Here is a 26,948-nt window from a genome sequence, read left to right as displayed (position 1 = left end):
TTATTCCAAAAATTCTAAAAGTCATGCTTTTATGTTATTTACCCCTTCATAACTTTTCTGCCTGCCTGCATATGTATTGTACAGGGAATTCCAAATGCATTACAAAAGAACCTTAAAAAATGGGTGCTATGTGAGTATATATAGGACTACTTCATATTTTTCATTTTTTCATGTAATAATTTCAGTTACATTTGGAACAAGGTAATAAATATGTAATAAATAATTTAAATGTCATATTTAATTAAAATACTTTACAGGTATTTGCAAGAAACATTTACATTTGTTATAATTTATTTAAGTAACAATTGGTTTTGTGATCTTTGCAGAGTATGTTTTCATATTGTATTATGTGTCATGTAATGTGTGATGTGTAAGTGTGATTTGTCAAATTAGCTTAGGCTTTTTGCAGTTTGATTGGAATTTCTGGACTGGTGAGTAACTTGTCAGAAGAAAATATTTTCTTTTAATACCTAATCCTTACATTAAGAATTGGTCTCCACTGCTCTCCAACTAGATACTGCAGTCGCAAAGTGTGGCAAGTAATACTACGACCAAGTGGGTGTACTCGAACCAGTCTCTAACAATGTGTAATGTTGAAGTGCCACAAGTTCTGTTAAACTTTGCTAATTATTGAAACTAAAATGCCGAGTTGTGTAGTAAACATTTGTAAATATAATACTACAAGAAATAAGGAAAGCACTCGGATCACATATCATCATTTCAATGTAAAATAACACAAAGCATATGTTAGAGAATTTGAAAGATGCCATTGAGTGTCAAAATGCCACACACACAAGCATCTTATAGTTGCCGTAATAAAAAAGCTATTGTTCTGAGGTGGTAAGGTATGTAGTAGGAGCGCAGCGGAGACCAATCCTTAATATAAGACCTAGTCTTTTTTTTTTTGTATAATAGAAGCATAGGCTAAAGCAATTATTTGAAATCTTAAAATATATATTCTTTGAATGCAGCCTAATAATCATGATTAATTTACTGTTATTGTGTTTGTCATAATTTTTATTTGACATGTTCCAAATTGATAAACGACCATTTTTTATTTCACATGTAATTTGTAAAATACTAATAAATAAGAAAGATTGAATGTCATATCGGATACATTTCAACGAATTTAAGATACTAGTGAACACATTATAAAACATGGTAGCATTTCTGATACTTTAAAATAGCGCAACTAAAACTTTAAACTATCCGTAGTGGGCAGGGCTTACAAAATACAAACTGTACCGTTACACGCGTATGAGTTTTGTAAGGCGAGTGAGCACGATCCGATAATGGTTGTACGGGATATATAAACAGATTCAAGGATCTAAAATCATTTTAGGGTCGTAATGTTGTGCAGAACTCACACCTACGGATCGTCGCGTCGTACCAGGGGCGTGCATTCACAGAACAGTTTTACTCTAACGAGCGTGTATTAGTTTTCTAGCAAGGTAGGCGGCGCTGTATATACGGAGTACCTTAATTTAAAAATATGTAACTATTTGTAGTTGAGCTTTGGAATATGCAACCCAGAGATTGCTTACCGTAGGTATTTAGCATCTAGCGTAAGGAAAAATCTTATTAGGTTGTAAAATGTTTGGTTATACAATAACGTAAGAATATTAAACTAAAAAAATGCAAAAATACAAAATCATTTATTTCGCACTTGTACAAATTAACATTTTATACTGACCCCCAGACTAGGCGTTGCCAGTCTCGTGTGCACAGAACACTTACTGTAACGAGAATGGTCTCGTGGGGAAAATAGTAGAATTAACAGAAAATAAAAGTATACAAGCGGCTTATAAATATACAACAAGCAATTAAAATTTATCTAATCAAATAAAGAAATTAACTAAAAGTAATAACTAAGTACACAAGTATTAATTGTGTGTATGTGGAGATGAAAGTGTAAAGTAGTGGAATCACTTTTCACGTGTAAGTAGACCAATTACTTTTAAATACAATAAAATATTTTATAAGAAGATGGCATAGAACATTTTACAAGCTTTTTATTTTAGATTATTTATACGTCAATAACAGGCCAGGAATATTAGTTTAGTGTGCGTGATCAGCTACGTCTTACACTCGCGGTTTGTATGACACTTTGTGCCAGTGTGGGTGCATTGCTCTAAATAGAGGTTAGTTCTAAACTAAATTTTTTTCTACGCTTTCACAGCAGCTGTCATAGTACGTCAAGACGTATTTAAATGATATAGTGTCAGTCACATTATTTTAAAGTGCATTAATTGCTAAAAATAGGTGCTGCTAAGTTAGCTGGTATTTTTTCGACGTGTTTACAGCTGTCATAGTCTACTAGACGTATGAAATAAATATAATAAGCTTTTTATCATGCAATTAAAATATTTAGTTACAAACCGAAGTTGTTTTTAATTTTACCTTTTTGTGGTATGGTATTCTGAGGTCGATTTCTTTTTTTTTGGTACTTTTTAATCGACTACAACTCTTTCTATACAGGGTGTAATTGTTATGTGTAACCAGGCGATTAATCCTTAACTGTTACACATTTCAAAAACTTTAAACTGATACCTATCAAAAGTACGTTACCCAATCAGTAATGACGTAACTTTTTTTGAAAATCAAACGAGAGTTATTAAGTACCTAGGTAAGTACATATCCATTTTTTTTATTAAACACTCCATACATTTAGAATGAGATTACTAGAAGGGATTTAGTTTCCTTATTTTAGCTTAGTAGGTACTGTATATTAAAGGAAACTTTAGTTATCTAACAAAGTAATAAAACTATATTTTAATTGAATAATATTAATTTCTTAGTAACTACAACATTTTGTATTCAAAGCAGATTTTCGAAGTGACGTCCTTGTAGTGCGATACAATGACCTTTCTACTTATCTCATACTAAATGTATTGAATTGCTTAATACCAAAATTTTATATACTTCTCGTTTGATTTAAAAAGTTATTGATGTCATTTTACTGAATAAGTAACGTACTTTCAAAATCAGTATAAAGTTGTTTGATATCGGATATATATATGTAATAATCGCCTGGTCACATTTAAATATTACACCTGTATAAAAAAAAGCACATGAAATGAGAAAGGCACTAGGCCTTTCTCATTCCACTTTATTTTAAAACTAAATAAAAAAAATATAATCATTTTATTGCAGGTCAGGGACCCATATAAAACCTGTTTACATATAATAAGGTAGTCAGAATATTTTTAAATTTAATAAAAATTAAAATATTTAAGTATACAGACAATAAATAATATAAAAATTAAGGTCACTTAAAAAAAATAGTAGACATTTAACGTTAGGGATCTGGTGTATCCTTAGCCAGTGTTTGTAAACAAAACACATTGTCAGCTCATGCTTGAGCGACGACTTTAATCATCTTATTATTTCAATTACAGACGTTTTCCCAGAAACCCTTTATTCTATTCCGTATAATGGCGTAGTAGTCCGGGACTTCAACGTCGGCGAACATGCCCGACGCGCTACAATGCCCCGGCATTTCTAATAAAATGCGAATTGCATCATTATATTGTACCCTGAGGATGTTAAAGGATCTTTTGGTGTAGGTGATCCATAATTGTGAAGTATAAAAACTCATACAGTACGTTAAACAACGTAATTTTAACATCCTCCGAGCACCTAGAAAATCGGCGAGCGAGCATGTTTATTTATTTTTATTTACTACCCTACGCTACGTTGATGACACGGTGCTACGTAGCCCCTCAATAAATGGTCTCCGTAAATTAGTAACGAAAAGAACGACATAATTAGCGAAAGTAACGCCAAATTAGAAATCTTAGAGCTGGTAACCACCAGGTTTAGTAGATGAGACACCAGTTCGGGTAGTAAATAAAAATAAATAAACATGCTCGCTCGCCGATTTTCATGGTGCTCGGATCTAAACACAGCTCTAAGGAGAGCTAATTAAATTCTTTGCATTATAGTGACTAGAGTCAAGTAACTTATTTAGATTTTCAGTACATAAATTAGTACACGTATTTATTTCTCTGTCCCCATCTGATATCCTTATTTAAATTATAATTACATTCCTTACTATCTACTTTCTTGGTTATTAGCTTAATATCACAGTTAAGAAACAGTGGGAAATGATCAGACCAACTAACACTGTTATCCACATACAGCAATTGTTGTCAGGCAATGATCAAGCCACTTGATCGTTCCATGAGACTCACTAAGGAAGGAAAATGTTCCCGAGTCTGCTCCTAATACATCTATATCCGCACAAACCCAATGATAGTATAGTATTAAAAGAGGTACTTAGATTATGTCACTAGCACGCCGAAAACAAATCCCCTAAATGGAGGCAATTGGCCTCTTTGGTCGTAGGTGCTTTCTCGATACGAAAACGGTACGCACGCGTTTGTTGTTGACAGAATTGCTTACAATTTGACATAGATAAACCACTAAAATGCCGTCTTGTGTTATGGGATGATGCACTTATTACGAAAGTAAAAAGAAAAATCATAGAATTACATACCACAGTAAAGAAATCATGGATTATAACATTGTATTTGATTTCATTATTTCTCTAACGAAATAAATATGACGCCATGACATCGCCGATCGCCGCCAAGCCGATCCAAGCCGCAAGGCGACTCGAGTCCGACATAATATACTAACGTACAGAAATGACCGAAATATTGATGCTGTCTGTTGCGGAATAATCGAGAACTATAAAAACAAGTTTTGGGGTAGGTAGCGGACGTAGACAGTAAGTGCTATTTGCTTACGTAGGAGTTTTTTCAGTAACACTGTCCCTTTCGGTATATCCCTTGCTAACCGCAGAAGAATCAATGGACCATTTTCTTTTATTCCTTATTGTAATAAGTCTCTCCGGCGAGTGTGTTCTTCTCATTTTCTCACCTTCATTCTCTCTCCTTCCCACAAGCACACAGCCGGTCCGAGGTTCGAGTCTCCTTAGGAGACGCCCCGCGACTGTTGTTGCGTAGTCTTTCCGGCCCACGTCCTATGTCGCTGTAAAAGCCTTCAGGGCTAACAGCATAGAGGTTTTTAGTCGGTAGGGGGTGCCGCTTGCGCGGACACTCGAGTCTGACATATGGACCGTTTCATTTCGTTTCGGAAAAAAAAAGAGACGCCACAAGATAGTTAAACCTCCGTAGGGACATCCACGGATGACTTCGAGAATGATGCGAATTATCATCTATCTGATATACAAAGTGGAGTTCGCGCTGGAGAAGCCATGTCTCCTGAAGAGCGATAATATCACCGGTTTTACATTTTTTTTAACAACGAAACTATACTACATACACGAACGAAATACATACTAAACTAAACGAATACATACCGGATTATAAGTTAGTTTGTAGGTTTAAATTATTTTAAATTTAGATTCCTATAAGACGGGATTCGCAATGATAATTATGAATATCTTGGATTAAATGATGATTGATGGATTAGCATCATTATTTAGAGTTATTCGTTATGTTCATTTCATTTTATCAATTAAGATTTCTATTTATCCAAGAAGAAATTCACGATGCTTTCTAAAAGCGTTGTACTAATTTGTACCGCGTGGGTATTTATTTGGCTCGATGACAATACAATTTTGTTCAATGACAAAGGTACAAGTCCTCAAAAAAGCGCGGTAAACGGATCGATTGGTCCAATTTTCATTCGCCGAATTTGTATTTTTGATTAAGATTTTAAGTATTTTTTTTTAATTCTTAATAATGACACACAACTTGTCTTGCCCCAAACTGAGCATAGCCTTTGCTATGGGTTGCAAGACAACGATATATTTACATACAAATAAAAATTCCACGATTCTGAAACTAACTTCCATAATCAACATTATATTATAAATGTTGGCACCTACCGGAATTCGAACCCAGGACCTCTAGCTCAAGTCGGCTGGGTTACTAGCCACTGGTCTATATGTGTCGCCGTAAAGTGTAAATTATATAATTTATATTTAACTAGTATAAATAAATAAGTTTTAGTGTTAAGAGTCTGGACTCGGGTAAGTTTTCATGTATCTATCTTATACATAAACAACGAAAAACACAATCACGCTCAAAAACTGTCCGAAGCAAAACTCTGCTTATGCGTCTATTAGGCAGAGATTTCTTTCATAGACTTTGAACATTACTGCCACGAAATTAGGTGTTAATTTGAATGAGTATTTTAATGTTATCTGTATAAGTTTATGTCAACGCCGCTCGGACATTCTTTGACGACCTTTCACTAGGGGATTAGCCCAGATTAGGCTTAGTTGTTTATAGTACGTGAATGATTTCATAATACGAGGGCGGCACTGAAAATTTCGGGAATCAAGGAAGTGAGACAACATTACTATTTAAAAATGTATTTATTGCTTTTCGAAGTATTCTCCGCGAAATTTGACACATTTTCCATACGATGGAACCAATCATTGAAGCAACCATTCCATTTGGAAGTTGGGGTCTCCAAAATGGCCGTTTTGTAGGCGTCCACAGCTTCTTCACGTGATGAAAATCTCTGAACACGCAATTTATTCTTTATTTTAGGGAAAGTATAAAAATCATTAGGGCTTAGGTCGGGGGCTGTACGGCGGATGGTCTAATAATTCTATGTTTTCTTGCTCTAAAAACTCTTTTGTTCTGTGCGCGGTGTGAGAACTCGCATTGTCGTGATGGAGGATGATGCGGCGGTTGCAGTTCTCTTTACGGAGTTCAGAAAAGACCTGTGGCAAACAAATGCTAGCATACCATTCTGCATTAACCGTTCTATGTCCCTCAAGAGGAATAGTCGCAACGTGGCCGGTTTTGGAGACAAACGTGGCCACCATTTTTTTTGCAATACTCCGTGAACGAACAATTTTTGTTGGCTTTAACTCATTTTCGAACACCCAAACTCGTGACTGGTTTTTTGTTTCGGGTTCGTACGCGTATATCCAGGATTCGTCACCTGATACGATGATGTATACAGCATTTGAGGATCATGCGTGGAATCTTTCGAGAGTTCTGACCACCAAGTAACGGGAGCCGCTTTTTGCTCTTCACAGAGCAAATGCGGTATCCATCGGGAAAACAACTTTTTTACAACAATGTCTAAAGTTGCCTGAATTTCGCGGTATGTCACTTGTCGATCTTCCTCAATCAGCTTACGCACAGCATCAACGTTTTCTTTGGTGACTGCAGTTTTTGGATGACCTTGACGGGGATCATCACTGAGCTTGACACGTCCACGTTGAAATTCAGCAAACCAGCGATAAATTGTGGTTTTTTGATGGGGCTTCATCAACAAATGCAGAAACCATCCGGTCAACACACTGTTTTTGTGTTAAACCACTTCGAAAGTCATAATAAATTATCGCTCTAGAATTTTCTCGAGTCAATTCCATTTTCTCAACGACTAAACAAGTTTGACCTTGTGACAAGACCGAGAATCATTTTATAAATAAATGATATTCGATTTTTAAAACCAAGGAGTTTTCAATTAAAAAGATTTCAATATCACAGGAACTGTGGAAATATTCCATTCCCGATACTTTTAGTGCAGCCCTCGTATTAACAAGCCGCCCGACTTACCAGTATTGGAGGTGGAGATGAAATGTTCGGATAGTTCTGTTTCTAAGCGCACATGTCGCAAAAGATCTCAATTGAATACCTAAAATTTGTTAAACTTGCAATCAGAAAAGGTAGGAAGCACGCTCAGGCAGAATGTCGCTATGGAGACAGTGGAGTTAGTGACACTACTAGAGAAACCACTAATGAATGTTAAGAAACTATCTATTTAAAACAATCAAATAATTCCTTCAATACCCTCTAGCGGTCCCGAGCCCAAAGCTTACATTTCCATTGGAAATACTACGTACCTACAAGGAAAATGACTTCATTTATTACGCACTTACAAGAAACAAAATCACCAAAACGATAGTACCTACAACTCTGCACCCAGTTTCATTTGATAAGATATGATCATTCCATAAAAAAATATTCGAAATATTATAGGTTCTGTAAAAGAAAATAGGTAGAAACAATATTATTTAGCTTTCTCGAGTTTAACTAATGCCAACACATTCATTGATAATTCCAACTTAGAAACGATGGGTTTGAAAGCATTTATTACATCTTTTCAAATAATACGCATGAGCTTTGTAAAGGGAGTGCCCTCTGACTGCCCAATTGAGGAAGTACTTAATTGAAGAACTGTGCCTAGTGGTTGTGGTAACGTTCATAAGGTATGACCAGCCTAGCGAAAGAGGCAGTCCCGCCGCTGATTACGTAGTATTTACATCCTCTTTGAGGTAAGACGAGTAAATTATAACCCTACTAACCAATGTTTAAATTTTAGTCGATTTGGGCATACGTAATTACAATGCTCATCAAAATGTTACAACTGCAGCAGTTATGAAACTGGTGATAACTGCAATGTAGAGGAGAACATCAGGTTACCCGTTTCGCTCGTTAGTTTTTTCCATAAAAAAGAATTCACACTATCCCATGATAATTATTAATTCATTTTGTTCAATAGTGCAATAGGCAGCCTAGCGAAACTCTCTCTAAAAGAAAATAGAGATTGTATGAAACGCACAGTGATAATTATTACGGAGAATTCCACTACGTTACAACTGTTCGCTTTCAAACTAAGACGGATTATACATCGTCGCCATATTGTATTTACTACACTGGACAGAAAATAAACCGGGCCACGAACTACCTCGGATCTCTGATTCCATTTTCTCAGAAAGTATAAGACTTACATCTATCCTAATTATACCTACTTACAGAAAGTACGTTTCATGAAGATTAATATGACTATTATAAATTTATTCTAAACTAACAACAAATCACACTGCAATCAAGCAACTACCACGATTCTAACGATTTTCTCTGTTTTGACTAGAGACTGCGATTAGCGTTTAGGTAGGTAAGTAAGGTAGTCGGATATTTCTTATCATTTCTTTAGTTTTAGACAATCGTTTGATCAGACGCGCGAATTTTTGTTACTTTTTTCGGTCGAAAATGGATACACCTCAGGCTGCAGCTCAAGTTGTAGCACTACTTCAAGCAGGCCTTACACAACGTGAGTTCGCTCGAAGACTTCTAATTAGCAGATCTTCAGTGCAACGAGTTTGTAGACGATACCTAGAGACTGGAGGATTCGAGCGCCATCCAGGTACGGGCAGACCTAGGATTACATCAACAGCAGATGATCGTTATATCTAACTTACTGTTCTATGAAATTGCCGCCTGAACGCAGTTCAAGTCAAAGTCTGCGTCACGAATGCTAAGTGGTCATAAGTTCAGATACCGTCATAATTAGAGTTGCTGAACGGAACATGACTCCAAAGAAGGCTACAACAAGCCCAGTACTAACGGTAGCTAGCCGTAGAGCTCGACTTGAATTTGCTTGAGAGCATTGGATGTGTTATAGTAGTGGAGTAATGTTCTTTTCACTAGGGTGGGACGTCAGAGAGTATATCGTCGCCCTGGAGAACGTTATTCTCAGTGTGTGAGTAGGATCTGTAACAGTCTGGGATGGCATCTCATTAACCGCACGTGCACGTTGAAAAACTTCTCATCGGTACATTACTGAAATCCTCGCAGACCGTGTGGTACCAACCTCAGGCAGGATATATCGGACAGAATATGCAGCTGATGCATGATACTGCACGGCCTCGTGTTGCTCTAGTGGTGACCCAGTATCTACGAAACGTCGGCATTCATACAATGGATTGGCCAGCTCGAAGCCCGGACTTGAATTCGATAGAACACTTATGGGATTAGCTGAAACGTCGGGTTCAAGCCCGGGTACCTGCTCCAACAAGGCTTCCAGAGCTGCGAGTAGCAATTAAAGAGGAGTGGTATGCATTTCCTCAAGATATCATACCCACGCCCACTTGGACCTAATTTCGCTTTGATCTCGGCATGTCTCTCAATTATTATTCTCTTACCAATTTGCAGGGAATATCCACGATATATTTATTTCTGCGAAAATGCCACAAAGACCACGTGACTTAAGGCAAATTTTTATATTAACCTGCTAAACGGGGCCCGCGCTCCTCCGATATTTGGCGCGAAAACCGACGGTCCGCACTTGAAACGTTAAAAACAGAATTTGTTGTTTACAACAAATTCTCTTTTGTTAGTTTACTTTGTTGTTCCATATAGTATAATGTTGGTTTTAACCAACATTATACTATATGGCTGGAACATTCAGGATACTTCTTTTTATGTTCATCACTTACCATAGGAGGTAAATTCTTACTTTTACTTTTTTATTGTACATTTCTCTATTCACACATTATAAAATGATTACTGAATAATAAACGAATACCAAATAAATTGCTGTGACACCTATTTCAACAAGTGATAACCAACTCAATATGCCAATAAATATATTTTTTTATTGTGCTTTTTTTTAAAGTAGCAATAGTTGCTTTCCAAATATATGGGTAAGTGTAAAGATGTCATAAAGATAAATATGCTAGTGTAATAAGGATACAGCATAATTCAAAAATTACATGAAATTAATAGACATTTTACTTCATTATTAATTCTGATTCCATCACAGTTAAGTAATCCACCTCAATAGAGCTTAAATAAAATAACCCACAATTACATCAAACAGTTAATAATAATTATTAATAATATAAATCGCATCAGTTATAACATAAAAAGCTATGTTGGTATAAACTTTATTTAATCTAATTTAAAAAGGCACTTTCCACAATGTCTTACATTAAATCGCGGTCATTTGTCACTATTAATATGCGTATTAAAAATAAACAACAAAAATACATAATTATTAAGCCTATGAACAATAATAATTTATACAAAAAGTACATTTAAAGATATTAACAATGACAATGAACCACTAATAAAATCTTATTATTTAGTTGAAAGTCAGTTATATACTCCAAGAAACTATAAAGTACTTCATAGAAATTAGTAAATTTTAACAGATAGTAAATTTTCACATTGCAAAAAAAAATATTAAAATATGACTCTTTGTAAAAACTAACGGGCATAAAATTTCATGTGATATGCGAAATGTGTCAAAATCATCTGTTCTTTCATATTTCCCTATGGAATATGTACAATAAATTGTTAAATAAATACACTCTATACATAAATCTATGCTATCTGTACATTCTATTTCTTTTTATCAAGAGCCGGAAACAATCGTTCAAGTACTGTCAAAACTGTACAACGCAATAACTTATTGCACAGGTAAATTAAATAATTAACTTTGGCTTACCTATAAAACCATTTGGTGATGTATCTAAACTAACTTAGAATGGATAGTCAATCAATCAATGAGTGAACATTATCATTCCAAATTGAAACCATAATATTTTGTAATGCATAACTATTTACAACTGTACAATTATGTTGATAAAAACATTATCAATTAAAATTCATTAATAATAATACAATTGTAAACAACGAATAAACCGAAAATTGCAACAGCGATGGCACACATCCTTTAACAGAATATTTCTTGGGTTCTATTATAAATGTCACATCACTTCAATGCAAAAATATCATCACATGAATAAAAATATTAGTTGACAATGGTATCCTCAGACAAACTTTATTTGCAGTATTCTGAACTTGATCGGACCTTGTGAGACGAGTTTTACTATTGAAAATTGGCAGAAGATTTCAATCTTGACACTAACGGCCTTACATGTAAACTAGTTATAGCTGAAAAAACCATTAATATGCTTAATGTTGACTATATCAATATATATACCGACAACACTGTCAATATAATGATAATTCTAAAGTTTTCTGCAGCAGTCTTTCAAAGAAAAGCCGGAAACTTTATACATACGAATGAAAAACACAAGCCTTTGCATATTATTGGTTTATTCTCATTACAAAATTATTTGTAAGACCGTATATTTATTTTAGATACGAACACAGATGAAAACAAAAGCAAAGATATTCTTAGATCAATTGTACATTCCAGCTACCATCTGTAGTTAAATATTGAGTTTTATTCAGTAACACATTTGTTACTGTAGAATCTGTTTCACTTACTAGTAATACAAAAATTGTCATTCTTAATCTCTTTGGGGTCAGTATATAGTATCTGATAAAAACCATCACATTACAACAACTGATCGGTAAGTGTGCCCATTTTTTCAATAGAATAAAAACAGTTACGAGACTGTAAATCTTCATCAAGTAACTGAAGAAATAAACAACATTAAATACTAATTATTATAAAATAGATAAACATATCACTTTTAACAATACAATCATATTCATCTTGGATAGACCCCCACGCTACTAGATGGCCTATGACATTTGTAATTTCTATGTTCACATGTTACGTTTAATACCCTTCATAACAAATATATTAATGTCTTTGTAATTCGACATTTCTCTGAGGTGCTAGCCATAATACATGACACAACTTCATTGAAGTTAGTGACACAGTTTCCGACTTAACTCTATGAATTTGAAAATTTACCCCAGTGTTTCCACAAAACCCGAGGTTCTTTCGTGTCCAGCATAAAACTGGTGTGCCTTCAATGACTGCCAGCATTTCAGTGGCACATCTGGCTAGCCGGCTGGACCTCATTCGGTTTTCTGCTGACAATATAATTCTTTTAGCGATTTGAGCTCCTCTATTAATGCTTTGTTTTGATTCTCCAGAACAGCGACTCGGTTCTCTAAACATTTTATGTACTCCTTCTTCTTACGACGACATTCCCGGGCAGCCTCCCGGTTCTTCATGAGACGTAACTCACGCTTACGAGTCTGATCTTCTAATATTGGACCTGTAAGTATGGTACCATTTGATCATTTACTCAAAAATATTTTCGTGCGCACTAAATCCGGATGATATTTATATACTATATGACATTAGGCACATACCCGGCACGTAAAATTGTCCATCTTGCCCCGTTGCGTATTGCACGATAGCCCCTCCGCCCGTCGTACCGGACACCGCCAGTGTATGTAGACCCCCTTCAGTTTGCAGAGCTCCAGCGGGTATCACTGAAATAAGGTAACTCTTGATAAGTTTCTATAGTATTAGGAACCCACTTAGAATCTGATTAAGTGTTATATGAGTATTCAACTGGTCTTTGAGGTTTTTTTTTTATGAAAATAAGGGTCGAGACGAGCAGGACGTTCCGCTGATGGTAATTGATACGCTCTGCCCATTACAATACAGTGCCGCTCAGCATTCTTAAAATACCCAAAAATTCTGAGCGGCACTACAACAGCGCTAACAACCGTAAGACATAAAATGTCAAGTCTCATTTGCCCAGTAATTTCACTAGCTCCGGCGCCCTTCGGACCGAAACACAGTAATGCTTACACATTACTGCTTCATGGCAGAAATAGGCGCCGTTGTGGTACGCATAAGCTAGCCAGGCATCCTGTGCAAAGGAGCCTCCCACTGGTTTTATCTAAAGTAGTAATATTAGCTTGTTATCATAAAATAATATGGGCAATATAAGCCTGGTGTCGAATTCCCCTATTCCAAGGTGTATCAAGTAATTTAAGTACATCATAGAGTAACCTTTACCACACAAATGTTTTTCACAATTTTTTTTTTCAAATTTTCGACACATGTATTTTGTACGCTTTTAGGGTAGGTGGTATATATGCGTCTACAAAGTTGTTTATAAAATTACATACCGCACTCAACTACAGACTCACTAAATCCACCAATTCGCGTAGTAGGCATGACAATAATAGGACGTAAGGAAAGGAATCTTGTTTTAAGTTATCTCCATAATAATTTAATTATACCCAAGGAAACACAATGGCCAACCAAGAGGCTTAAAATAGTCCAGCAAAAAATCTAAAGTAATTGCATGGTCTGTTGTCAAATGATAAGATTACTTAGTCTGGCCATAAATACTGTTACAATTACCATTAATTAATAAACAAAATATTACATTTGAATTTGGAATCTGTCATTTTTATATTGTGATTGTTCATTGCGTTTTCTCAATTTGGCGCCAATACATTGTGCAACATTTTGCGATATTAAAATGGAGTTGGGTTATAAAGAGAACCGAATCGCTGTGATTGCATTACACAAAGTAGGTATGGAGCCAAATACAATTTTTAAAACTCTCCATACGCTTGGTATTAGTAAAAATGTTTGTACAATGGTACAAAAAATAGGTACAATGAGACCTCTTCTGTTTTTGACAGAAAAAGATCAGGCCGTCAACGTAGTGTTCATGCGAAAAAGGTGATCAAACGAGTAAGGGAAAGAATTTGAGGAAATCCTGTCCGAAAGCAAAAGAACCATGTCGCGTATTTTAAAAGATGACTTAGGCCTTGCAGCCTATACGAGACGTACTAATCATTTCTTAACTGATAATTTAAAAACGAATATGGCGGTAAAATCGAAATTACTACGAGGTCACAGATAAAATGTGTTTACGGATGAGATTTTTTTTTACAATTGAGCAACATTTTAATAAAAAACATCACCGTATTGATCTGTAAGGAAGCTTCCCAATTAATCGACAGAGTATAACGTGGGCACTATCCGAGTGCTGATTTAGTGGGGTATTAGCTATGAAGGAGTGACTGAGCCATACACTTCTTTGAAAAAGGTATCAAAACATCGGCACAAGTGTATCAAAATACCATTCTTGAGAAGGTAGTGAAGCCCCTTAACAACACCGTGTTCAATAACCAAGAATGGTCCTTCCAGCAAGACTCGGCGCCGGGTCATAAAGACTTCATCAGAGCTGAAGACTGGCCGTTGTCTAGTCCCGATCTTAATCCGCTGGATTATGATTTATGGTCAGTTTTAGAGAGTACGGCTTGCTCTAAAATCTAAATTTAAAAGTCCATTCGCAACCAAAAATTTTCAAATCTTAACGCCTCCAGTGAGTGATACGTAACATAAAACCTAGAGCTTTTTAATTACCAATAGTTTCCCATAATTAGTAATCTACGCTATTTGAATTTTTAATAAATATTCGTAAAATTAAGCAATTTGAGCTCTACTAATATTAAAAGATTGACGAATTAACGATCGAGTTTTACAATTTTTCACGGTTTGATATTATAACTAACTAACCCATAAATGGCAAGAGAGACAGTAGTGCTCAACGCGTAGATAGAAGATGAACAATTGAATCATTAAAATAACAATAATAATGTGACAGAGACACATAAATTAGACTGGTATTGAGAGTAAGCGAGATACACTACAATATCTACTATCCCTTTCGCGTATGCGATTTTTTTGTTTGGACCATGGAGTCCATCGGCTCCCAACAAACAATGGTTGGCATGGTGCAATACTATTTTCACAGACAAAAAAAATAAAGACTCCGTGTCACCTTACAGAACAGTGAGGCACCAAAATAAGTCGGTAAACGTGTAAATACATAGCCCCACGCATGCACTTACACTAATACAAGCCGATCGGCTGCCATTATGAGATTTGCCATCGTCTGTGCCAGATCCGTTTGCGACGCAATAAATTGTTTTAAAAATGCCGTCGTGCGTTGTGTAAAAGTGTAAAAACAATTATATAAAATTATTTATGGCCATATATGATTATTTAAGGGAGAAAAAATTGTGTAACTGGTATCCCCCGTAACCGCACACACACTAGCATAAAGGTGCTTCACTTGCTAATATCACGGCGCGGAGTCCTTATTTTTTTACTAGTCCGTGACTATTTAATTTAATTTGTAATTTAATAAATTCTAATTGTTTATACGTAATTGAGTGATTTAGTGTTAATTCAGTTATTATTAAAATATGGGACGTTGTTGTCTATTACGTTGTACAAATCGTCCAGAACGAAAACATGAAACATAACACACTTCACAGACTATTGCTATCTCATTTACAAACGGTGACAGCGAATCTAGTGTCCATCTTCCATCTACGGCTCAACGTAATAAAAGTGACGAGTACATCAATGAGTGTATCACTCAGCACGAGAAAAGAACAGCTCTAACAGTGATATAAACTCTGCTAGATTTTTTTTAAAATAATTGACGAGACGAGCAGGACGTTCAGCTGATTGGAATTGGTACGCCCTGACCATTACAATGCAGTGCCGCTCAAGAGTATTTAAAAACCCAAAAATTTACATTGACATGACAGTCAACACAGTGACATAAGATGTCAAGTCTCGTTTGCCCAGTAATTTCACTAGCTACGGCGCCCTTCAGACCGAAACACAGTAATGCTTACACATTACTGCTTCACGGTAGAAATAGGTTGTGGTACCTATAATATAGCCGGCATCCTGTGCAAAGGAGCCTCCCACTGGTACTGTTCTTTTAAAAAAGATAAGCGAATATACTATAACAGATTTTGCGGAGACAGTCAGCCACACTTGGAATAAGCTCCTAAGTATTTTGAATATTTAAGCATATCAACCAAACCAAATCCAAATTGGTCACTCAGAAGAGAACTGTCACCGCGTCTATACGGTGGTACATATTGTAAGGCTATGATATGATACCACGACACTCAATGGCATCATTAAAATTTTGTACCTTATATACGCGTCGTGTTATTTTACATTGATTTTAATAAAATACAAAATACTAACTGATGATAAAAGGTATTTATTTTCTCAAAATTTATTACAATTCTTTTTGATGTTCTTAATTCTTGTTGTATTATTTTTTAAATATTTTACTTTTAGCATTTTAGTTTCAATTATTAGCAAAGTTTAACAGAACATGCGGCACGACAACGTCACACATTGTTCGAGACTGGCACGAGCTCGCCCACTTGGGCGTTGTATTAGTTGCCGCACTTTGCGACTACGCCTGCGGTATCTAGTTGAAGGGCAGCGGAGACCAAACCCTAATCTATGTATGGTTACTATAATGAGTTACAATTGTACGTAAAATAAAGAGACATTTTCTTGATTATCCGCTATTATTCTTACAAAACCACCTCATTTGCCCATTTTTGTACGCCATATATTGCTTACTCATTACTGACGCTATTTTTCAGGCTCCGTAAATGACTAGAGGGCAAAGATCTCAACAGAATTTGCTGCGGGCCCCGCGCTTGCCTAATCCGGTACTGAACAACACCGTAATGTCGAGGGAGTGGCTGATTGTTGATTACTATTGCCTCACCTCTCCCCATCCCGTGAGCCTCTTGACCGTTCGCCCCCTCTCATATAAAAAAAAATATGTCCGTACTACCAGTTGGAGGCTCCTTTTCACAAAGTCAAAATATCTTTATTAATTGAAATCATATTTGATCATTTGGATGCCAAACTGGATGGAAAAAAATATGAGAGATAAGAGACACATAGTTTATTTTTTTTCATGAAAATAAGGGACACATAGATTTTTTTTTTATGAAAATAAGGGACGAGACGAGGACGTTCAGTTGATGGTAATTGATACGCCCTGCCCATTACAATGCAGTGCCACTCAGGATTCTTGAAAAACCCAAATATTTTGAGCAGCACTACAAATGCGCTCGTCACCTTGAGAGAAGATGTTAAGTCTCATTTGCTCAGTAATTTCACTAGCTACGGCACCCTTCCGACCAAAGACCAGAATAATTAATTACACATTATTGCTTCACGGCAGAAATAGGCTCCGTTGTGGTACCCATAATCTAGCCGGCATCCTGTGCAAAGGAATCTCCCACTGGAATTATGGATTGTGTTCAACAAAGTTCTCTTCTCACGCTCGTAGTAAGTAGCTTTAATTTTCTCAACAGACAATTTTAAAATTTAGCGCTACACCTACTTTGGTACTGAAGCTTAAAAATATAAGTTACTTGGTTTATGTAACTAATAAAGATTAATATTTGGTTTAGCTGTATCAAATCTGTACAATTAAACAGTGTGAATAAATAAATATTATTTTGGTGTTTTTATTAATTCAATTTCATATACGACGGTGATAGTATTTACTAATAATTTATTAGTATATCTATATCTATTGAATATTAGTAATAAAACTGATTTGAATAAACTGTTTTGAGTGCATTTATAGATTTGAGGTTTATTGTCGGAATGTATAATTTATTTACATCGTTAATTAAAAATTATTACATTATTATGTAAAAACTATTTTTTTTTGTTTTGTTTTATTTCTGGTATATTAACTAATTTTATGCATTTATAAAATTAACTAATTTTCTATACTTGTTTATATTAACCTTAAATGCTGAGTGTTTATACTATCTTTGATCTTAACTATTTGTTAAAATTTGATTTAATTTTCCATACGCCAAAGAAGTATAACTTCAAACGCGTGTACATAAGTACAAACACTCTTTTTTTTGTTAGTATTTCTGTTAAAAGATAAATCTACAATAGTTAATTTAGCAGTTTAAATTTTCATTACACTTTGCATAACTTAGCCTTTAAAAACATTACAAGTCGCACAGCTGCTGGCATGACGTCATCGCCTTTGCTCTAAAGAGCGATTACGTCATCGCTATTGAAATAGATTTAGCATTTATTACATACCATGGTAACATTTCAAATCAAGTACTGTTTTCATAATTTATTCAATATTATTTATTCAAATTCAAATATTTTTAATTCAAAATAGGATGTGACATCACTTATTGAAAGTCAAAAACTACCACCCATTCCAAGACGAATGCTTCAGACCTGAGAAGAACGGGCGCAACAAACTCAGCGGGCTTTTTTTTCATCAAAACAAAATTACAATTATGTTTACAAATTAATGTTGTACCATTAAACTTATTATTTAATAGCCTGAGGGTGGTCGCTCCATTCCCAATCTGTGGTATTATTAAGAAAGTCATTTATGTTATGGTTACCTTTACCACTCAAACATTTTTTAACAATGCTTTTGAATAATGTAATACTTTTGTTTTGAACATTTCCTGGATTCTTATTGTAAAAGTTTATACATCGCCCCACAAAAGACTTACTAACTTGACTTAGCCAAGTATTAGGCACTAGCTGACCCGGCAAACGTTGTTTTGCCATATAAAGTATAATTCACGCGATAGTTTTATAAGTAATAAAATATTGCCTATATTATAGCCTGTACATCATTTTGTTCTATTGTCAATAGATTTTGCAGCGCACCCAAAAATAGGTTTTCGATTTTACACCTTGTGTTACAAAATAGCAATTTTATTACGGATCCCTAATTTTGAAAAAAAAAAACATAGCCTACAGCCTTCCTCGATAAATGGACTACCCAACACTGAAATAATCATTCAAATCGGACCAGTAGTACCAGAGATTATCGCGTTCAAACAAACAAACGAACAAACAAACACTGCAGCTTTATATATTAGTATATTAGGCATTATAAATTTGTATGTTGTTTGTATTGACAGTTTCTAGCAAATTCACTTATGTGCCTATGAAAATACATTATATTATCAAGAATATATTGAGAAGCAACAGTCAAGTTACTAATAACCATCTAAAGAGACTCAACCGAAATAGCATTGTCAAAGAAGAAGTCGATGGACCACTTTTCCCACACAATTCTAGATATTCAACACATCTGCTCATAGTTTGGAGACTAACTGCAGATATTTAAAAGAAAAATACTCATATATTAGACACAAACATTTTATGAACTGTATTAGTTATCTATGGCATTTTATCCTATTTAAATAAATAAAACAACATATTTTCTTCACAGACTTCAAATAAAGATAAGCGAGCTCAAATGAAAATAGTACAACCCTGGTAATCTGGCAAAGAAGATGATCTCCAAATGATGCTGGCACAAATTTATAATAAAACTTATAGCTTTGAAGATAACAAGTATTTAATATACTGGCATCCAGTAGTTGTATCGAATAATTATTATATATCATAAATTTTAAACTAGTCATTCCTAATCAAATAAAATAGCAATTGTTTGTTTGATCGAATATGTTTTACTGTGTGTCAGTCTTACTTCATACACACCCACTTTCATGCTCAGAAAGTTACAATATAGGCTTTGTGGGATCAATCATAATAATAATATAATAATATGTTAATAGCCTTAGATTAAGGATTGGTCTTCGCTGTGCTGCATTTAGATACCACACTACCTAACAACAATAGTTTTATATAATATTATGTATTACGGCAACTATTAGATGCTTGTTTGTGCGGCATCTTGACACTAAATGGTATCTTTGCGTTATTTTACATTGAAATTAATAAAGTACAAAATACTTACTGGTGATATGTGATCCCAGATTTTTTATTTCTTGCAGTATTCGTTTTACAAAGTTTTACTACACAACCTGCCATTTTAGATTCAATTATAAGCAAAGTTTAACAGAACATGTGGATGTCAACATCACAAATAGTTTGAGATTGCCCAGTTGGGCATAGTATTAGTTGCCACACTTTGCAACTACGCCTGCGGTAACTAGTAGCGCAGCAGAGACCAATCCTAAATGTAAGTTAAATTTGTAACCATAATTTATTAATGATGCGGGAATCGAACCCGCACTTCTCAGATTCCGTTCAAATGATTTTACCAACTGAGCCAACCATTCAACTCTCAGGTTGTGGCTTCATAACCCCAATATTTGCATATTAGGAAATTGACCTAAGATGTTGTTCTTTCAGAAGTGAGGGCTTTCACTTTAAAATCACAAATTGCTTAGCATACACCATTTGGATTTTAAAAACACATTTAATTCTTGGTATTTGTTTAGAGGATTAAAGGGTTTACCTTGTTCTTATTAGTATCTAACCTAATCATTGTATACTAGGACAAATTTTCCAAACAATAACACAACCTTCTCAACAGCTATATCTTCTTAAAATCATAATATTTGATAATGTATATAATCAATAATTGATAATGTAAGAAACAAATATTTATCCATATAATAATTTTATGTTATTAATTACTCTGATTTTTAGAAGAAGTGAAATTTACCTTCAGGTTATTGGCAAGCACATTTTCCTTCTTTTATAATGTTATACCTAAAAATTCTAATGAAGTTAATTCCTATAAGTACTTGAAAATTAACATGTTAATTGAAAGAAGACATAATTTGATAAATGATTGCATATGTAACATGTAATGAATACAAGAAACCACCATGAGACACTAAATCAAGACCGAGCCAATGACGGGAGTGTGTTATGAGACAAATGAGGTGTACAAGTAGGTGATGATTAAAAGCCGTGATGTCACGGTTTAAAAGAGGTACTATGATGCATTGTAACAGGTTAGTGACACATGTTGCACACAGAAAAAGTGTCAGCAGCACATTAAACTAACCTGGTGCAAATGACAAAGGGGATGTCAGCGACACTTCATTTTCGGGTCCTGGTTTAGTTCCCATGCGATTGTCTGTAATTTTATTATTTCTCATATGAAGTAAAGAGCCTTCTTTGGATCCCAAACAATTAATAAGTAATTATTTTTTTTTTCAAATTAAAAAATAAAATAAATATTCAGTAATAATTTTCCCATATCTTTTAAGTTAGTAAATCCTTATATTTCTTTGTTTAAGAATATAGTTGTAATTTAATGGTGTAAAGGAGGGTATCTGTGTAATGGTAATCCATCTTAGGCAACTTTGAAAATAAAAATCTTCTTACCAGCAATTTCTGCACCTCCTAAGTCATTTAATATTTTCCTGTAAGATGGACGCCTCGTCAACATTTCTCGATATTTTCTTTTGGGACTTTCATCATCACTACCACTATCATCACTACCAGACTGCCCCTGTGCACTTATGATGCTATTTGGTTCTGGTTTTATCTAAAAATAATTAAGTTTTAACTAATTAAAAAATACATTGCGATACTCCTTATTTAACTCCCTGTCCCTGATTTTGTACAAATACAGAAAAAAACAATGAAGTTGTTACTTATTATTATAGTATAATTATAACAAATTACTTATGTACTATCTAATAGTTTACAAATAATTCAAATACATTTGTGCAAAAAAAGGTTAAAATCATTTTTTAAATGTTAAACACCTATTTAAAAAAGTTTGCCTCCAACTTGAGAAGAATGGACAAGAAACTCACAGGGCACTAATACTGTTACAATGTAATATCATACAACAAAATTGTTATTACAATTAATTGATTATTAGTCTGAGGGCAGTCATTCCCAATCTATGGTATCATTAAGAAAGTAATTTATGTTATAGTTACCTTCATCAAACAAATGTTTTGAATTTTGTAACACAATTGTTTTGTAGATTATCTGGGATCATGTTTTAAAAGCTTAATACATCAATATTTGAATGAACTATAGCTTAACATTAAATGCAACTTTCACTATTTATCTATCATAATACAACTACATACTAGTCCCTTCATTATTACCTGTAATGTTTGTAATGTTCCATGTGTAGTAGTGTGTATAACAGAATTTGGTTTACTAACAAGTATAACATTTCCCTTTGGTAATTGCACTGACTGTATATTAGATGCTGTTTGAATTACTGATTGCTGGTTGGGTTGTATTACAGATTGGACCTGCAAAGTATGAACAATATATAAGTAAGGAGTTTGTCTTGTTAAAAACTGTATTTATGTATACAATCAAAACAACCTGTGCTGAAGGCGCTTGTGCTGGTAAAGTTAGTTGTACAATACTTGTGACAACTTGATGTTGTGGTGTCGCTCCAGACGACGACCCCGGACTCGATAAAACATCTGTGACGTTTGTAGTATTTGTAGTACCGTTCTCCTCCACCATTCCGTCCATGCCCACTTAGGTCACCTAAAATATTCAAGGTCACATTCTCTGTTTGTCATACTTCTCAATATTATATTTTTGTTTAGGCCATTAGTGTATCTGAAACACGGTCCTTGTAGGGTTTTGTTAATTTGTACCAACAATAATCACCACTGATGACACACTAAAACTGACCCATCGCGTCATAATCAGGAAAATTTTCCTATTGCGTTTGTTAGCTTAGTACATTATTTTAGGCTTTGTACATCTCGTAGTATAGAATACATAGTTGTAACCAAAGTTATCACTTAGTTACGAACTCGAAATCGTGCACTATGACAGACCGCAAGATGTCTTCAATACAAGCACTCACCAGTTACGTATTCCTCGTCACTGTATATGCTGCGTCCGGAGTGGGCGAACGGGACGGTACGTAGTAGCCACGTCAACTGTATGAAGACTCGTCACTGGCGGAGACCTATGATCTTGTTTTATGCGTCATAACATTTTAAATATGGCGGATCTCAATTTGTCAAAATTCAACGCATGCGCAATTCAATATCAACAAATGAACACCAGGGAACCACAGATTAAAAAAATACAGGGGCAAGAATTATTCCACTAAAAAAATGCAACTGAGTTCAGTTTGATCTTTTTAGCAGTTGCTAAGCGACGCTTGTCAAAAAGATTAAATTTTGAGTTATTTTAAAGTCCAAATGTTATGGTGCAGGAATAGCTATTCAATGGCTTTAGTTTTAGTAAGTTAGCACTTAGCTATAAATTTGTCCTGGAACTGCACGGTTACTGCAATATAATCGTATTCTGTTAAATTATTTTGACAATTGACCCCCTCGAGAGGCTCTCGAGGGTGCTCCGAAAAATCATCTTTCATCCACAATGTAATTTTATACTCATCCAATGAAAAATGCTGAACGCCGCTTCTTTAAATTTCACTTAAAAAAATCATTTAAACAAAACATCATATAATATTGGTAAAACTACATCTGTTTTATGGCAACATTCTCGCTGTCATTGTATTGGGTTTTTTAAATAGCTTTACGGCTTTAGCAACTAGACACACTACACCCAAGCATATTGTAAAGTTTTATAACTGATGATGAATACCTATATCGCACCAAATATATTTGAAAATAATAAAATCATAAAAATACTATTCGCAAGCTAATCGCCAACCGATGACTCTTTGTTTATTTGTCCCGAAGTTGAAGAATGGCCCCTCAAATCTCCAATGCTTTTTCTCCAGTGCAGCGGCTACAATCGTAAATAAGACGTATATTATTTGCTCCAGGCCAATCTGAGCATCTGGTTTTACGGAATTTATGATCGGCAGTTCTTGTTGTTCTTGTAGCGGCAGAATCATGCGGTGATTCATCTGAAACTATAAAATATAATAATACGTACTCATGGCACATTTTGTGGGCGAAATCATGGAAAAACTAGCGTCTGTTAGCCATGAACTGGGACTTCACAAAACTTTATAAATTAAAATAACCCGATCTTCACAGCTAACGGCAGAATCATGCGGTGATTCATCTGAAACTATAAAATATAATAATACGTACTCATGGCACATTTTGTGGGCGAAATCATGGAAAAACTAGCGTCTGTTAGCCATGAACTGGGACTTCACAAAACTTTATAAATTAAAATAACCCGATCTTCACAGCTAACTCCCACGTCTGACAAATTAATTATCTTAATCATCATATTATATATAAATTTCTATAAAGAAGTAAAGCATAAGTTTTTATTTATTCGGATATTGTGCTGTTATTTTGTGAAACAAAGTTTCACTTGCATCGTGGTTTCATAAAGCCTGTGTTTGCCTGTGCTTTGCCTCTTTTTTGTTTCGGAAATATTTTTGATTTATAATTGAGTTAAGTTTTGGTTTAATAATATTTTTTTAATATTCTTATAGTTCATTAATGTAAATAATGTGTTAAGTGTACAAAAAAATTTAAATTTTAAATTACTGCAAATATAATTTATTTATTATTTGGGTCGTAGGATATAGTTTATAGCTCCCAGTAATCGATCCATAAAAACGTATAAAGATTACGTGAAATTTATAGAACTTGCAGCCTAGCGAAACTGTGAAGTAAGATAAAAGTGATTCACTCGATTGAAACGGGCAGTCTTTGATAGATTGACAGATGACGAATATAATCTTGTTAAAAACGGAGACAGCCGAAATCCACTACGTTTTATGCAACTGTTTGCTTTTAAACCTAGCTGATTATTCTTCGTCGCCAATCGCCATACACTATTATACTAAACTAAATTTCAATTTTTACTTAGGCAGTCCCGCCTCATATTACATAGTTTTTACATTCTCTTTGGCCCCGCCACATATTACGAAGTAGTAGGTACTTACATCCTCTTTGGTAGTTTGTATAATAATTGCTAATTACCATGTTGCTAACTTAAAAATGTTGTGCAGATGTTACAACAAAATATATGCTGTTAAAAAATATATAATATATGCTGTTAAATAACTGCGCGGTAAAATATAACGCTGTAGTTACTTTTAATTTTTAGTGTTATAATAATTAACATTTTAAGTTAACAATTTTCATGACAACAATGTGACAAAATATGCTTTTAAATAACTGCGCAGAAAAATATATCACTGTAGTAACTTTGAATTTTTAACAGTGTTGTAATAATTAACGTTTTAAGTTAACAATTTTATCTACACCCATGCTTTAAATCCTCTATTAAAGATTCTGAAACAGTTAGCTTACTGCACATTAAAACACCCAATGTTCTAATAACCATTACATCATCCAAAAGAGTGTTGTAAATTACAATTATGAAATTCAGTACAACCATACAACTTGTATTGATGTACTGAATTTCATAACACTCCTATGCTTTTTTTTGCCCCTTCATGCGCAAAGAATTTCAACAGACAGCCACATTCTTATTGCTCGATGCGTGGTATCTGTATGCATTTCAAAAAAAGAACATTTTCGTTTACGCGCGTTCCACACTACAGTCCGTTCACAGTTATTTTACCTCTGACAGAAGTCATTACATGTTTTCTTTATGTTGGTATTCCTGTCGAGTCGTTTTGTGGAGTTTCTAGCGTTTTTCTTCATATTTGTGATATTACATCTATTAGCATGCCGAAAAGAATTCAAAGTAGCGTAAGAAATATTATACTATCGGTGCGTGATTTCTGTGAAAGAGAAAAATAAAATAATGCTCCTTTAATTCCATTTGGAAATGTTCGTCAACGAGTTGCCGCCATGACGGGTGTGTAAATTAGGGTTACCCATCTTTAGTATTTTTCCCAATTTTAGTGGAAACTTGATGTCCTAGCGTTACTGCCATCAGTAAGTAATTTCTGTCGCGTCAACTTTGATTTTCTCTCACCATAAATATTAGACTGCTTGTTGTTGTTCTTGCGAGTACAGTAACTATCTTGTGATGTTTTTTGTATGTTTTATTTTTATAGTAATATAATCAATCATTTGCTTCAATTTTATATACAAGTTCTATGTCCTTTATATTTGACTTTTTAATATATTATATGATTTCATAATTATATAGAGTAATCATTGTCAATTAGTATAAGTCGCCTTGAGTGGTTTTGATTTGAATAAATAAATAATATAAATGCCAAGCTGACCTCTATTTTTTTTAGTTAGAACTACAATTTTCGTTTGGTAGCATTTGATTCGACTAGGTAAAAATGTAAATAGGAACATTATTGTGAGAAATAGCTCTTTATAAATATACACACAGCTATTTTTAATTTGTATATTTCTTGTGAGAATGTGAAATATCGTGAAAAACGTTTAATAGCTATGAATGACAGGTAGCCTAAAACGCAAATAGATTACTTTATTTCCGATTAAGATAATTATCCGGATGAATATATTGTGGTTATTACTGTATAACTAATACAATAACAAATGACAGCTTACAATTAATACTCTAAACGTGATTTTTAAGATAAGTAGCAACTCATAAATAGGTAGGTAATTCTTTGGTACTGGTTAAATACTTTTGATAAGCTTACACATATTTTTTGAGTTATTTTCATATTATAATTATTATAATTTCGTATCTTACTGAACAGTTTATTAAATTGGAATAACGAACTTCGCTCCTGACGTAAATCTCCCGATCAGTTAATTGTTTTTCATGTGAAACATCTATAGCCGCACGTAAAACCGATTTCTGGCGTGGCGACGCATGCCGTGGCGACGCGTCGACTTGTCTCAGTAATACCGTCCTCAGAGGCAACATCGAATATAACTATTACCGAAGTCACTGATTAAACGAATTAAGTAGTCACGATTTGAAATAAATTC

The 26,948-nt window shown here is 34.3% G+C and overlaps 1 protein-coding gene across 6 annotated transcripts; it reads right to left on the bottom strand.

Moving 5' to 3' along the window:
* Window positions 1–10,490: 10,490 nt before the first annotated feature.
* On the bottom strand, window positions 10,491–23,105 carry LOC126965082 (cyclic AMP response element-binding protein B). Of its 6 annotated transcripts, none has more exons than XM_050808537.1 (7): window positions 22,979–23,105; window positions 22,480–22,650; window positions 22,251–22,403; window positions 21,511–21,673; window positions 21,188–21,259; window positions 12,858–12,980; window positions 10,491–12,760 (listed from the first exon to the last, which is right to left on the bottom strand). In XM_050808537.1, the coding sequence occupies exons 2-7, from the start codon at window positions 22,633–22,635 to the stop codon at window positions 12,558–12,560; spliced, it is 870 nt and encodes a 289-aa protein (XP_050664494.1). In that variant the 5' UTR covers window positions 22,636–22,650; window positions 22,979–23,105; the 3' UTR covers window positions 10,491–12,557. The 6 variants fall into 6 exon arrangements, with proteins under 6 accessions (XP_050664494.1, XP_050664495.1, XP_050664493.1 ...); XM_050808538.1 differs by lacking the exon at window positions 22,979–23,105 and adding an exon at window positions 22,801–22,971; XM_050808536.1 differs by lacking the exon at window positions 22,979–23,105 and having other exon boundaries at window positions 22,480–22,971.
* Window positions 23,106–26,948: the final 3,843 nt, after the last annotated feature.

This window comes from Leptidea sinapis, chromosome 6 (genome assembly GCF_905404315.1).
Source record: "Leptidea sinapis chromosome 6, ilLepSina1.1, whole genome shotgun sequence".
Taxonomy (NCBI): Eukaryota; Metazoa; Arthropoda; class Insecta; order Lepidoptera; family Pieridae; genus Leptidea; species Leptidea sinapis.
This window is presented reverse-complemented; position numbering and strand designations above follow the sequence as displayed.

Coding starts and splice junctions, on each gene's coding strand:
- LOC126965082 (XM_050808537.1), bottom strand. CDS start 22,635: ATGGACGGAATGGTGGAGGAGAACGGTACTACAAATACTACAAACGTC. Junction 22,404..22,479: donor CACAAGCGCCTTCAGCACAG/GTTGTTTTGATT, acceptor CATACTTTGCAG/GTCCAATCTGTAATACAACC. Junction 21,260..21,510: donor AGGAGGTGCAGAAATTGCTG/GTAAGAAGATTT, acceptor ATAAAATTACAG/ACAATCGCATGGGAACTAAA.